A 12,056-nucleotide genomic window follows, 5' to 3' on the forward strand; every position below is an offset into this window, starting at 1 on the left:
GCTTTACCTGTCTATTTGAGCATGTGTGTGTGTGTGTGTGTGTGTGTGTGTGTGTGTGTGTGTGTGTGTGTAAGGCTGTCAGTTCTACTCTCTCTAAATGTATGTTTCTCTCTCTCTCTCTCTCTCTCTCTCTCTCTCTCTCTCTCTCCTACTTACTCTTCCTCCTCCGTTCATCAAATTTATACCCATTTCCTTCCTTCCTTTTCTCTCCTTCCTTAAATCTCTCTCTTCCATTTCATTCCATTAATAAAAATTTGTATTCACAGATTCGGAGGAAGAAGAGGAGGAAGAGATAACAAGAGGAACAGAAGAAGGAGAAGAAAAAGTAATCTCTCTCTCTCTCTCTCTCTCTCTCTCTCTCTCTCTCTCACACACACACACACACACACACACACAGTAAAACACACAATTTCTTCTTAATTTCAAAAACTTTATTAATATATATTTAGACAACGTCCAATCAGGTTCCACAGACTGGCTCCTCCCCGAACCCTTCTGTGGGGGCATAATTTGAGCCCCATAGAAGGCCGGGGGAAGATCTAGCTTATGGAACCTTATACACAGACATACATATATACACACAGAGAGTACCTCCTCTCTCTCTTTCCTCCTCTTGATGTGGCAGTGTCAGGAGAGGAGAGCACCTGGGAGACTGAACAAGTCCTGGAGATGTTCAAGTATATATATATATATATATATATATATATATATATATATATATATATATATATATATATATATATATATATATATATATATATATATATATATATATATATCACCTCACCTCACCTCACCACAGCCCACAGGACCCTACAGGATGTCCTACCACAGTATGTTGACAATCCCCACAGACACCTACCCCCCAGCCACATAAAAGGACCCCCCCCCCACTCTGTCTCAGGTCACAAGGTCAACAGGATGTCACCCTACAGACACATGCCCTCTTAGACAGCAACCCAACCCACACCATAGATAGCCACATGACCTCCCCTGTGTGTGTGTGTGTGTGTGTGTGTGTGTGTGTGTGTGCTGTTGATAAATAAAGATGGACTTGTAGTGTGTGTTATTATTATTATTGTTATTCCAATGGGTTTGGAGAGAGAGAGAGAGAGAGAGAGAGAGAGAGAGAGAGAGAGAGAGAGAGAGAGAGAGAGAGAGAGAGAGAGAGAAGGAAATAAAGCAGATGTAAAAGGGAGAGAGAAAATGCTATGGATTAGAAGGAAGACGATAATGCGGCTGAAGGGAGAGGAGATGAAAGAAGGGAGAGAGCAAAGAAAGAGGGAGGGAGAGAAAATAAATAATGGAACAAGAGAGAAAGACTGGAAAGGAAGGGAGAGGGAGGGACAGGAGTCTTGCCCATACAACAATTATCTGGACCTCTGCAGACTGGGAACTTGGGGGAGAGGGAGAGGAAGGGAGTGAAGGAGAGGGAGGGAAGGAGTCTTGCCCATACAACAATTATCTGGACCTCCACAGACTGGGAACTTGAGGGAGAGGAAGGGAGGGAAGGAGAGGGAGGGACAGGAGTCTTGCCCATACAACAATTATCTGGACCTCCACAGACTGGGAACTTGAGGGAGAGGAAGGGAGGGAAGGAGAGGGAGGGACAGGAGTCTTGCCCATACAACAATTATCTGGACCTCTAACTAACTAACTAACTAAGATAATGACAACTTAACTCTATGACAAAGAGCAGCAGCAGACAGCCAGGCACTTGATGAAAAGCATAGGACAAGTGAAGCTTCTGGGTCATGTGCTGAGGAGGAGAGTGACTGCTTGTTTGGAAGGAAGAAGATCAAGTCAGAATGGCTGGCCTGCTGCAAGACATGGATGGCAGACACAGTGTGGCTGATGACAGGGAGGGAAAGGGACAGGAAGGGAAGGAAAGGGACAGGAAGGGAAGGGAAGGAAAGGGAAGGGAGGGGAAAGGAAGGAAGGAAGGAAGGAAGGGAAGGGAAGGGAAGGAAAGGGAAGGGAAGGAAATGGAAGGGACGGGAAGGAAGGAAGGGAAGGGAAGGGAAAGGAAGGAAGGAAGGGAAGGGAAAGAAAAGGAAGGGAAGGGAAAGAAAAGGAAGGGAAGGGAGAGGTCCATGGTCGCTTTGCCCCCTCGCTGAAGGTAAAGACGACTTGAATCAGAAAGAAAGGAAGGTTGCTTGGACTTGGGACTTCCTTCAGCTATTTCTTGGACTGTGATGGACTGTAGGGGCTGACTCTGGGGTCTTCTGAGATGGTCTTCCTTCCTTCCTTTGGTTCTTCCTTTCAACGTTTTCCGGAGCTGTGGACAAACAGACTCATTAGCATCCTGTTGTTGTTGTTATTTCCCTTCCTTTTCTTTCCTTTCCCTTCCCTTCCTTTCCCTTCCTTCCTTCCTTCCCTCCTTCCTTCCTTCCTTCCTTCCTTCCCTTCCCTTCCCTTCCATTTCCTTTCTTTCCCTTCCCTTCCCTCCTTATCCCTTCCTTTTCCTTCCCTTCCCTTCCTTCCTTTCCCTTCCTATTCTTTCCTCCACCCCTGACAGTCTGCCCCGAGCTGCCCCGTCCACTCCAAGTCCCCCCCGGCAGGATGGATCTTTCAGCGTAAAATTCAGACTACCGTTTCTGAGCATCCTATTTCATCCTTAACACATTTCCTAACTGTTTTAGGCTGTGGATCATTGCCTCAGTGCACAGGGGAGTAACACACACACACACACACACACACACACACACACACACACACACACACACATGGATTGGAGTAAAACAGGAAATTCTATGAGAAGAAATGTATTTACCAGTGGAGAATCTTTACCTCTCATTTCTTACAATTCAAAATTCTGGTGTCCAATTTTGGCGGACCAAAAACCGCGCGCCCGGGGCCTTGGCTCCCCCAATACTTGGCTGCTGGTATTTACACGTCTATTACATCACGCTGTTGGAAACCCAATGAATCAATATACTGTTTGTACAGCTTCTTAACACACACACACACACACACACACACACACACATGCACACACACTCATACAGATGGACACACACACACACACACACACACACTCATACAGATGGACACACACACACACACACACACACACACACACACACACACACTCATACAGATGGACACACACACACACACACACACACACACACACACACAGCTTCAGAAAATGCAAATAAACACACACACAGTCAGATTGAAACACACACACACACACACACACACACACACACACACACACACACACACACACACACACAGATGAAAAGTAAGGATTGAAAATTCCGCAAAGGCAGATTACATTGGACTTGGGAGTTTCTTCGCTGGGGTAGACTGGACTGATATGAAGAGGAGGATTGATATTGAATTTAAAGACAAGACCAAATAAGAATAACAGAGACAAATATAAAAAAGAAAGAAATGAATATGTGAAAATAAGGAGAGAAGAGGAAGCTAAATTTGAAAGAAGAATAGTTTTTAGTTGTGAGGAAGAACCAAAAATGTTTTACAAATTCATAAATGGAAGGGAAGGGAAGGAAGGGAGGGAAAGGAAAGGAAGGGAAGGAAGGAAGGAAGGGGAAGGTTATTGAAGGGAAGGAAAGGGAAGGGAAGGGAAAGGGAAAAGAAGGAAGGGAGGGAAAGGAAAGGAAAGAAAAGGAAGGGAAGGGAAAGGAAGGTAGGAAGGAGGGAAAGGAAAGGAAAGGAAAGAAAAGGAAGGTAGGAAGGGAGAGGAAAGGAAGGAAGGGAAGGAAAAGGAAGTTAGAAATAAATGCAGGAGCGGAAACACTTAAAGAAAAAAGTGTATTCTACGAGAAGGACGAAGAAATTACAGAAACATTAAAATAAAAATGTTCATAAAGTGTTTACGAAAGAGACCGACTTTGACAGGGGCTCGAAAACCATACTGAAGAGAAGCTAAATTATGTAAAGGTTGAGAAAGGGGAACTGTTGAGGCTGATGGAGACTTTAGACGGAAGGAAAGCCATAGGGATCACATCTCCGGGCAAGTCTTAAAAGTATATAACTGATTTTATTTATTTATTTTTTTTTTTTACAGCTAAGGAGACAGCTCAAGGGCACAAAGGAAAGAATAAGAAAAGCCCGCTACTCACTGCTCCCGAACAGAGGTTAAAGGAGTGTCCAAAATGAGAGGTCAGTTTCGGGAGGAGAGGTGTCCTGATACCCTCCTCTTGAAAGAGTTCAAGTCGTAGGCAGGAGGAAATACAGATGAAGGAAGATTGTTCCAGAGTTTCCCAGCGTGAGGGATGAAAGAGTGAAGATGCTGGTTAACTCTTGCATAAGGGGTTTGGACAGTATAGGGATGAGCATGAGTAGAAAGTTGTGGAGTATATGTTACCAGGCTACCAGTGAAGGGATATCCAGCACACCAATACCACATGGGAAACACTCCACTATCCATCACAGAGGCAGAGAAAGACCTGGGAGTGTATGTTACCAGGCTACCAGTGAAGGGATATCCAGCACACCAATACCACATGGGAAACACTCCACTATCCACCAGAGGCAGAGAAAGACCTGGGAGTGTATGTTACCAGGCTACCAGTGAAGGGATATCCAGCACACCAATACCACATGGGAAACACTCCACTATCCACCACAGAGAAAGACCTGGGAGTATATGTTACCAGGCTACCAGTGAAGGGATATCCAGCACACCAATACCACATGGGAAACACTCCACTATCCACCACAGAGGCAGAGAAAGACCTGGGAGTGTATGTTACCAGGCTACCAGTGAAGGGATATCCAGCACACCAATACCACATGGGAAACACTCCACTATCCACCACAGAGGCAGAGAAAGACCTGGGAGTGTATGTTACCAGGCTACCAATGAAGGGATATCCAGCACACCAATACCACATGGGAAACACTCCACTATCCACCACAGAGAAAGACCTGGGAGTGTATGTTACCAGGCTACCAGTAAAGGGATATCCAGCACACCAATACCACATGGGAAACACTCCACTATCCACCACAGAGAAAGACCTGGGAGTGTATGTTACCAGGCTACCAGTGAAGGGATATCCAGCACACCAATACCACATGGGAAACACTCCACTATCCATCACAGAGGCAGAGAAAGACATGGGAGTGTATGTTACCAGGCTACCAGTGAAGGGATATCCAGCACACCAATACCACATGGGAAACACTCCACTATCCACCACAGAGAAAGACCTGGGAGTGTATGTTACCAGGCTACCAGTGAAGGGATATCCAGCACACCAATACCACATGGGAAACACTCCACTATCCACCACAGAGGCAGACAAAGACCTGGTGTATGTTACCAGGCTACCAGCGAAGGGATATCCAGCACACCAATACCACATGGGAAACACTCCACTATCCACCACAGAGAAAGACCTGGGAGTGTATGTTACCAGGCTACCAGTGAAGGGATATCCAGCACACCAATACCACATGGGAAACACTCCACTATCCACCACAGAGGCAGACAAAGACCTGGGAGTGTATGTTACCAGGCTACCAGTGAAGGGATATCCAGCACACCAATACCACATGGGAAACACTCCACTATCCACCACAGAGGCAGAGAAAGACCTGGGAGTGTATGTTACCAGGCTACCAGTGAAGGATATCCAGCACACCAATACCACATGGGAAACACTCCACTATCCACCACAGAGAAAGACCTGGGAGTGTATGTTACCAGGCTACCAGTGAAGGGATATCCAGCACACCAATACCACATGGGAAACACTCCACTATCCACCACAGAGGCAGAGAAAGGCCAAATCCGTGCTAATCATAACAGCCAGGTTTGAAGAGATACAGAGCCACCTAATCCATTGGTCACTACAGGGATAAAACTCTTCATTACAAACCTTAGGGCACTTCAGCTCCCAGGAAATGTCGGCCATAACATCAACAGCATCAGCGCCACCCACACCAATGCACAGGCCTCCAGGACCACCTCCGTTGGGCGTGTGAGAATCAGTGCCCGGGGAAAGAGTAGTTCTCCAAAATGATCTGAAATAGGTCGTTTAGTATTAGTGCATTTATGGAGGAAAGTTTGGTCTAGTCGGTGCAACATCTGTGGTCATATGCCGGAGAGAGACAGAAGGGGAAGGAATTATAGGAGAAGGGAACAGACCCCAGGAGACGGGACACAACCCCCGATTAATACCTGGTACACTGCTGGGTGGACAGGGGCGTAGGGTATTGGAAAAGCCGCCCAAATTTTTCCACTCTGCCCGGGAATCAAACCCGGGCTCTCTCGGTTCTAACAAGTGTTTCTTGAGGTTCATGGTACAGAAGAAGAGTCAGACTACCACCAGGGTCATAAAACTACTCCTGGAAATGCCCACAACTCCTACGAAAGCCTTGTCAAATATGTGTTTCTAGGTTCACAGTACAGAAGAAGGGTCACACTACCACCAGGGTCATAAAACTACTCCTGGAAATGCCCACAACCCCTACGAAAGCTTTGTCAGATATGTGTTTCTAGGTTCACAGTACAAAAGAAGGGTCACACTACCACCAGGGTCATAAAACTACTACTGGAAATGCCCACAACTCCTACGAAAGCCTTGTCAAATATGTGTTTCTAGGTTCACAGTACAGAAGAAGGGTCACACTACCACCAGGGTCATAAAACTAGTCCTGGAAATGCCCATAACTCCTACGAAAGCCTTGTCAAATATGTGTTTCTAGGTTCACAGTACAGAGGAAGGGTCACACCACCACCAGGGTCATAGAACTACTCCTGGAAATGCCCACAACTCCCACGAAAGCCTTGTCAAATAGGTGTTCTTGGGAGCCGAAATGTCTTATGATACAACCCTTACTGTATGCATCAATTCATGTATGTATATATGAAGGAATAAAATCTCTGCACTTCAACAAGGGAGGCTTTGAGATGACTTTTAGGGGGAAGCAATTCTGCTGTGAACCGTAAAAAGTCCCCAAATAATAAGTACTGATAAATCTGGTCTGCTTTTACCAAGAACCACAACATGGAAAAGTCATTCAACAAACTTCCAAACATCTAAAAAAAATCTTTTGAACTCTTAAAAAAAATCTAGACAAATTTCTAAACTACTTTGCTTCTGAACAAACTACTTTTGAACTAATTTCTCGTGTGCTTTGAGAAATGTCACTACCTCAAGGCTCAGGCTGGAGAGACCCACAGCTCCTAGTGCTTCCCCTTCTGAGGCTCCACAGCTTCCTGAGGTCCAGGTTCTGACACATGAAGCCGCACACACAACAGGGTGCAGAGGTGTCCTTCAGCGCGGTGTTGTGTGGCTGTGGGCACCAAGCAAGGGTATCACAACACTACTTCACAGCCTAACCAACGTCCCTTTTATCCCTTAACCCAGCAGCAGCAGGGATCATGTTTCTTAATGGTCCCTCCAAGTGAGAAAAATGGGAAAAAATCACCCTCACACAAACCATGTCACAATATATATCAAAGCATTTGTGATCAGGTTATGTATCATCTATTTTTGGGGTTTATATCATGGAACAAATTTGGCCCGTTGCTGCTACACGGTAAAGACACAATGAGTCTCTGAGAGTCATGTTATAAGACATTTCATTGCCCAAGAACACATATTTGACAAAGCTTTCGTAGGAGTTGTGGGCATTTCCAGGAGTAGTTCTATGACCCTGGTGGTAGTGTGACCCTTCTTCTGTACTGTGAACCTAGAAACACATATTTGACAAAGCTTTCGTAGGAGTTGTGGGCATTTCCAGGAGTAGTTCTATGACCCTGGTGGTAGTGTGACCCTTCTTCTGTACTGTGAACCTAGAAACACATATTTGACAAAGCTTTCGTAGGAGTTGTGGGCATTTCCAGGAGTAGTTTTATGACCCTGGTGGTAGTGTGACCCTTCCTCTGTACTGTGAACCTAGAAACACATATTTGACAAAGCTTTCGTAGGAGTTGTGGGCATTTCCAGGAGTAGTTCTATGACCCTGGTGGTAGTGTGACCCTTCTTCTGTACTGTGAACCTAGAAACACATATTTGACAAGGCTTTCGTAGGAGTTGTGGGCATTTCCAGGAGTAGTTTTATGACCCTGGTGGTAGTGTGACCCTTCTTCTGTACTGTGAACCTAGAAACACATATTTGACAAGGCTTTCGTAGGAGTAGTTCTATGACCCTGGTGGTAGTGTGACCCTTCTTCTGTACCGTGAACCTAAAGAAACACTCATTAGAACCCGACTGACCCCTCTCATTGACCTTAACCCCTTCAACGCAAGGACGCGTGTACTGCATCCTTGCGTGCCCCATACCACATCCGAGGACACGCGTACTGCATCCTAGCTCACTGTAGCCAATATACGAGTTATTTTATCTCTATATTTATGCTAACATCTCAAAACTATCAATTCATTTATGTTTCTCTGTGTGCACCATTTAATTCTGCATGTTTTCATACATAATACATGATGATTATGTTGAGTTTATGGCTGAAAACTTGTTATATTCAATAGCGACATTTGAAATTCAGAGCGCGGTGATCCTGGATACGGAACGGGGTGCTGTTTTGGCCCGGCCGTAGTGAAGGGGTTAAGAAACATGATCCCCGCTGCTGCCGCTGGGTCAATGATGCTACTGTAAGAATTCTAGTATACAGTCAAACCATTTCGTATAGTCTGGGTGTTCAATTCCGTGGGTCCTTTCCTCCCCTCTGCTCTGCCACACAGTCCCAACACCTGTCCCTTCCTCTCATATGCTACCATTAAGAATCATGATCCCCGCTGCTACCGGGTTAACTATACAGGACTAACATGCCAGGGACTCACCGAGCAGGCTGTGTTGGGGAGGTAGTCCAGGCCACACTCTTCCACCATGTCAGTGGCCACGGACAGGGGGAAGATTGCCGCCGAGTACATCAACCGCTACAGGGAGAAGATCTTGACCTTTGGGGGAGAGAGAGAGAGAGAGAGAGAGAGAGAGAGAGAGAGAGAGAGAGATTCAACATTACTATTTATGTTATATTAATTTACAAGATGCATTCAACTTAGCAATAACATTTTCCACCTCAGCCTGCACCCCTCAACAGACAGAGAGAGAGAAAGTTGATCCATACCCTTCCTCTTCATTTCTATCTCTTTAACTCTCTCTTTCTCCCTTTCTTTACTGCTCTAACTCGACTCCCCTCTCTCTCTCTCTCTCTCTCTCTCTCTCTCTCTCTCTCTCTCTCTCTCTCTCTCTCAAGAACTTTCCGTGTATATTCTTTTCTATTTGTCTTGTTGAAGCCTTGAGTGTCTGAGCCCCCGCCTGTGACAGTGTTCAACAAGTGGCGCGCTGCAGGGTGTGGGCAGGGACGTCCTCATCCCAGTCCTGGCGGGGAGCACCATCACTGCATAGGTCATGAGAGTTAATACAGGTAACTCTAGATTGACGCGAGTTTGGTCTATGCATTTTTTAAATACCGCGTGGTCCAAAATCAAAAGAAATGTTTACTTTACACATTTTTTTTCACTTCTACGCGATATTTTCTGGAGTGTCCACCAGATGTCTCACGCAACTGGACTCACACGGTCACACAGCTGAGCTCAGTTCTTCCCGCGCGCCACTTGAACAACAATACAGTACCCACGCTACTCAACAACAACAACAACAACAACACCCTCGCTGCTGTGCTACCATGAGGGGAAGGGCAGCCAGAGGAGGAACCACGAGAGGGAGAGGAGTCAGAGTGATACAGGAGGCAATACAAACCTACCTCTTGTTGGATTTACTACAGTGTTTGGGATTTACGCAATGACCTCTTCACAATACAATACATTCCAGAGTTACCTGTATATGCAAAACATCGTACATCAACACACTGGGAACTATGGGGGACCTGCACCCCGTCACTAACACCTCACCTTGGACAAGAGCTGCTTCAGATTCTTGGCAGTTTCCTCAAGGCTGTTCCCGAAGCCCTCCGAGTCACCCAGCAGCGTGTGAGTCTCCAGCGAGTGCTTCCTGGCCGAGGCAGCACGAAGGCTGCGGGGAAGGGAACAAATTAAGGACTGGTGTGAGTTGCATTGTACTTGTTGCTGGTGTTTCCATGTGAGGATGAGGAGCAGTGATCAGAGGGATTATATACTTTTTCTCTTTTTTTTACAGCAGAGGAAGCAGCTCAAGGGCAAAAATAGATGATACATAATCTGATCACAGATGCTTTGATATATATTATGCAATGGTTTGTGTGAGGGTGATTTTTTGTCATTTTTCTGGCTTGGAGGGACCATTAAGAAACATGGTCCCCGCTGCCACCACCGGGTTAAGGAAAAATTGGATAAGAGTGGATATGGAGACAGGACAGTGCAAGCATAGCTCTTTTCCCATATATGTCACACCTAGGTAAACACACACACACACACCCACACACACACACACACGCACGCACACACCACACACCATTGTCCATCCGGTACATGTCCACCAAGTCGACAATGTCCCTCTTCATCTCCTCGGCCTGGTGCTTTTCCTCCCGGGCCGCCTCATCCAGGCAGCGCAGCAGCACCCCTCGGCACTCCAGCCTCTCCCTGCTTTCTCCGGTCATCAGCTGGTACTTCTTCCACTGTTCCTCCGGCAGTGCCTGTGGGGGGGGGTAAAGAGGGTACATTCACAGGTTATAACTATTTGCATCGGGGAAAAGGAGATATCAGGAAGCTGGAACAGGCACAGAGAGGGGCAGCAAAGCTAGTCCCCGGGTTGGCAGGGTGTCCTTGCCAGGAACGGTTAACCCAGCTGGCCTCACCACTCTTGAAGGATTAGAGGTGATGTGATTCAGACCTACAAGATCTTGACCCTATTTTCAGTCACAGAGACACATGGCTGCAACCAGTTATAAAGGATTCAGTTGTTAGTATTGATGGCTATTCTGTAAAGATTAGGATTCCTTTTTCCTAAGCCTGGCGTTTGCACCCGTGTCAGAAATGATATCAAGGTTTACGACGCTGGCTAACACCTTAACTTTATGTCTGCCTACGTTGGATTTGTAAATCCTAACAGTTTACCGTCCCCCATCCTACACACAGGATGACAACATTGCCCTTATTGAATTCATATCAAATATCTGCGTGGGTAAAGAATTTATAATTATGGGGGACTTCAATCTGCCCTCCATCTCTTGGAATGATATGGTGCCAGACTATAACATTACTGCTTGTGACACCAAGCTTCTTAACCTACTCCAAACTTTGGGTCTCCATCACTGGGTTCTAGAACCAACTTTTATTAAGTCAGGAAACATTTTGGATTTAATCCTTACCACCGAAGAGGACCGTATTCAAGATATCAACGTTTCCTCCTTTTCGTAATTGTGGCCATGCTCTTGTTAAAATAGCATATCTCTATCAAGGAGAGGACACTCGTGACAGGGTTGCTGCTCCTCTACTGGACTGGGCCAGGGCTAAATATGGGAAGATCTGCAACGTAGGTGGACTAAACAGGTTGACGGGCTAAACGACCTCTCGTGTGCTGACAGACTGGCCAGGCTTAACCTTTCCCAGTCCAAGGTAGAATGCCAAGACAAGACATGATCTACTGCTACAAAACATTCCGTGGGCCATTCTGGTGTTTTCACACTGTCCCCGCCACTAGAGGCCAAGACCCTGATGCAGCACACAGAAATGGAAGCTCGTGGCCGATTTTCCTTTGTTGGGTGAGTCAGCGTTGGAACTCCTCCTTGCCCTCTGATGTGGCTAATGCTCCAAGCCTGTCAACTTTCAAGTCTAAGCTACAGCTACTTTAGAGTGCTGAACTCTCCTCCTTCTAATTACCCTTTGCTAACTGTGCCTTCTATAACTTTTAATTCTACTGCTCAAGTCTGTCATTGTACGTAAAGGTGAAGTTTACTTTCATTGTAAGACACACTCAGCCAGTCACTGTGTCGTCTGTAATGCTGCCTGCTCGCCTGCCTGGAGGGTCTGCCTGTTGCCTTCCCTGCCCAGTCTGGTCTGGCCTGCCAGCTGAGAACACCACCAGGTGGCAGGCGGCCGCCTCTCTGGCCGACTTACAGGCAGCAGCAGCAGCCTTGTGTTCCCCATGTATCACCTCCTCCACGCCTTCAAGAG

The 12,056-nt window shown here is 46.3% G+C and overlaps 1 protein-coding gene across 12 annotated transcripts in view; it reads right to left on the bottom strand.

The window, feature by feature from the left end:
- Window positions 1–680: 680 nt before the first annotated feature.
- The window catches only part of LOC126991092 (uncharacterized), a 42,472-nt gene continuing 31,096 nt past the window's right edge, over window positions 681–12,056 (bottom strand). For 5 of the 12 annotated variants that reach the window (XR_007745149.1, XR_007745155.1, XR_007745151.1 and 2 more), the window contains 2 exons: window positions 5,859–6,003; window positions 681–2,278 (listed from right to left, as the gene is read on the bottom strand). Coding sequence is in view for 2 of the 12 variants with exons in the window: in XM_050849792.1 (XP_050705749.1) it covers window positions 5,870–6,003; window positions 10,396–10,576 (315 nt within the window). In the remaining 10 variants the exon portion in view is untranslated. Of the gene's footprint in view, window positions 2,279–5,858; window positions 6,004–7,136; window positions 7,279–8,783; window positions 8,901–9,037; window positions 9,344–9,857; window positions 9,979–10,395; window positions 10,577–12,056 lie in introns of those variants that run through there. The other 7 variants (XR_007745154.1, XR_007745147.1, XR_007745150.1 and 4 more) reach the window with 7 other exon arrangements.

This window comes from Eriocheir sinensis, unplaced genomic scaffold (genome assembly GCF_024679095.1).
Source record: "Eriocheir sinensis breed Jianghai 21 unplaced genomic scaffold, ASM2467909v1 Scaffold24, whole genome shotgun sequence".
NCBI classification, from domain to species: domain Eukaryota; kingdom Metazoa; phylum Arthropoda; class Malacostraca; order Decapoda; family Varunidae; genus Eriocheir; species Eriocheir sinensis.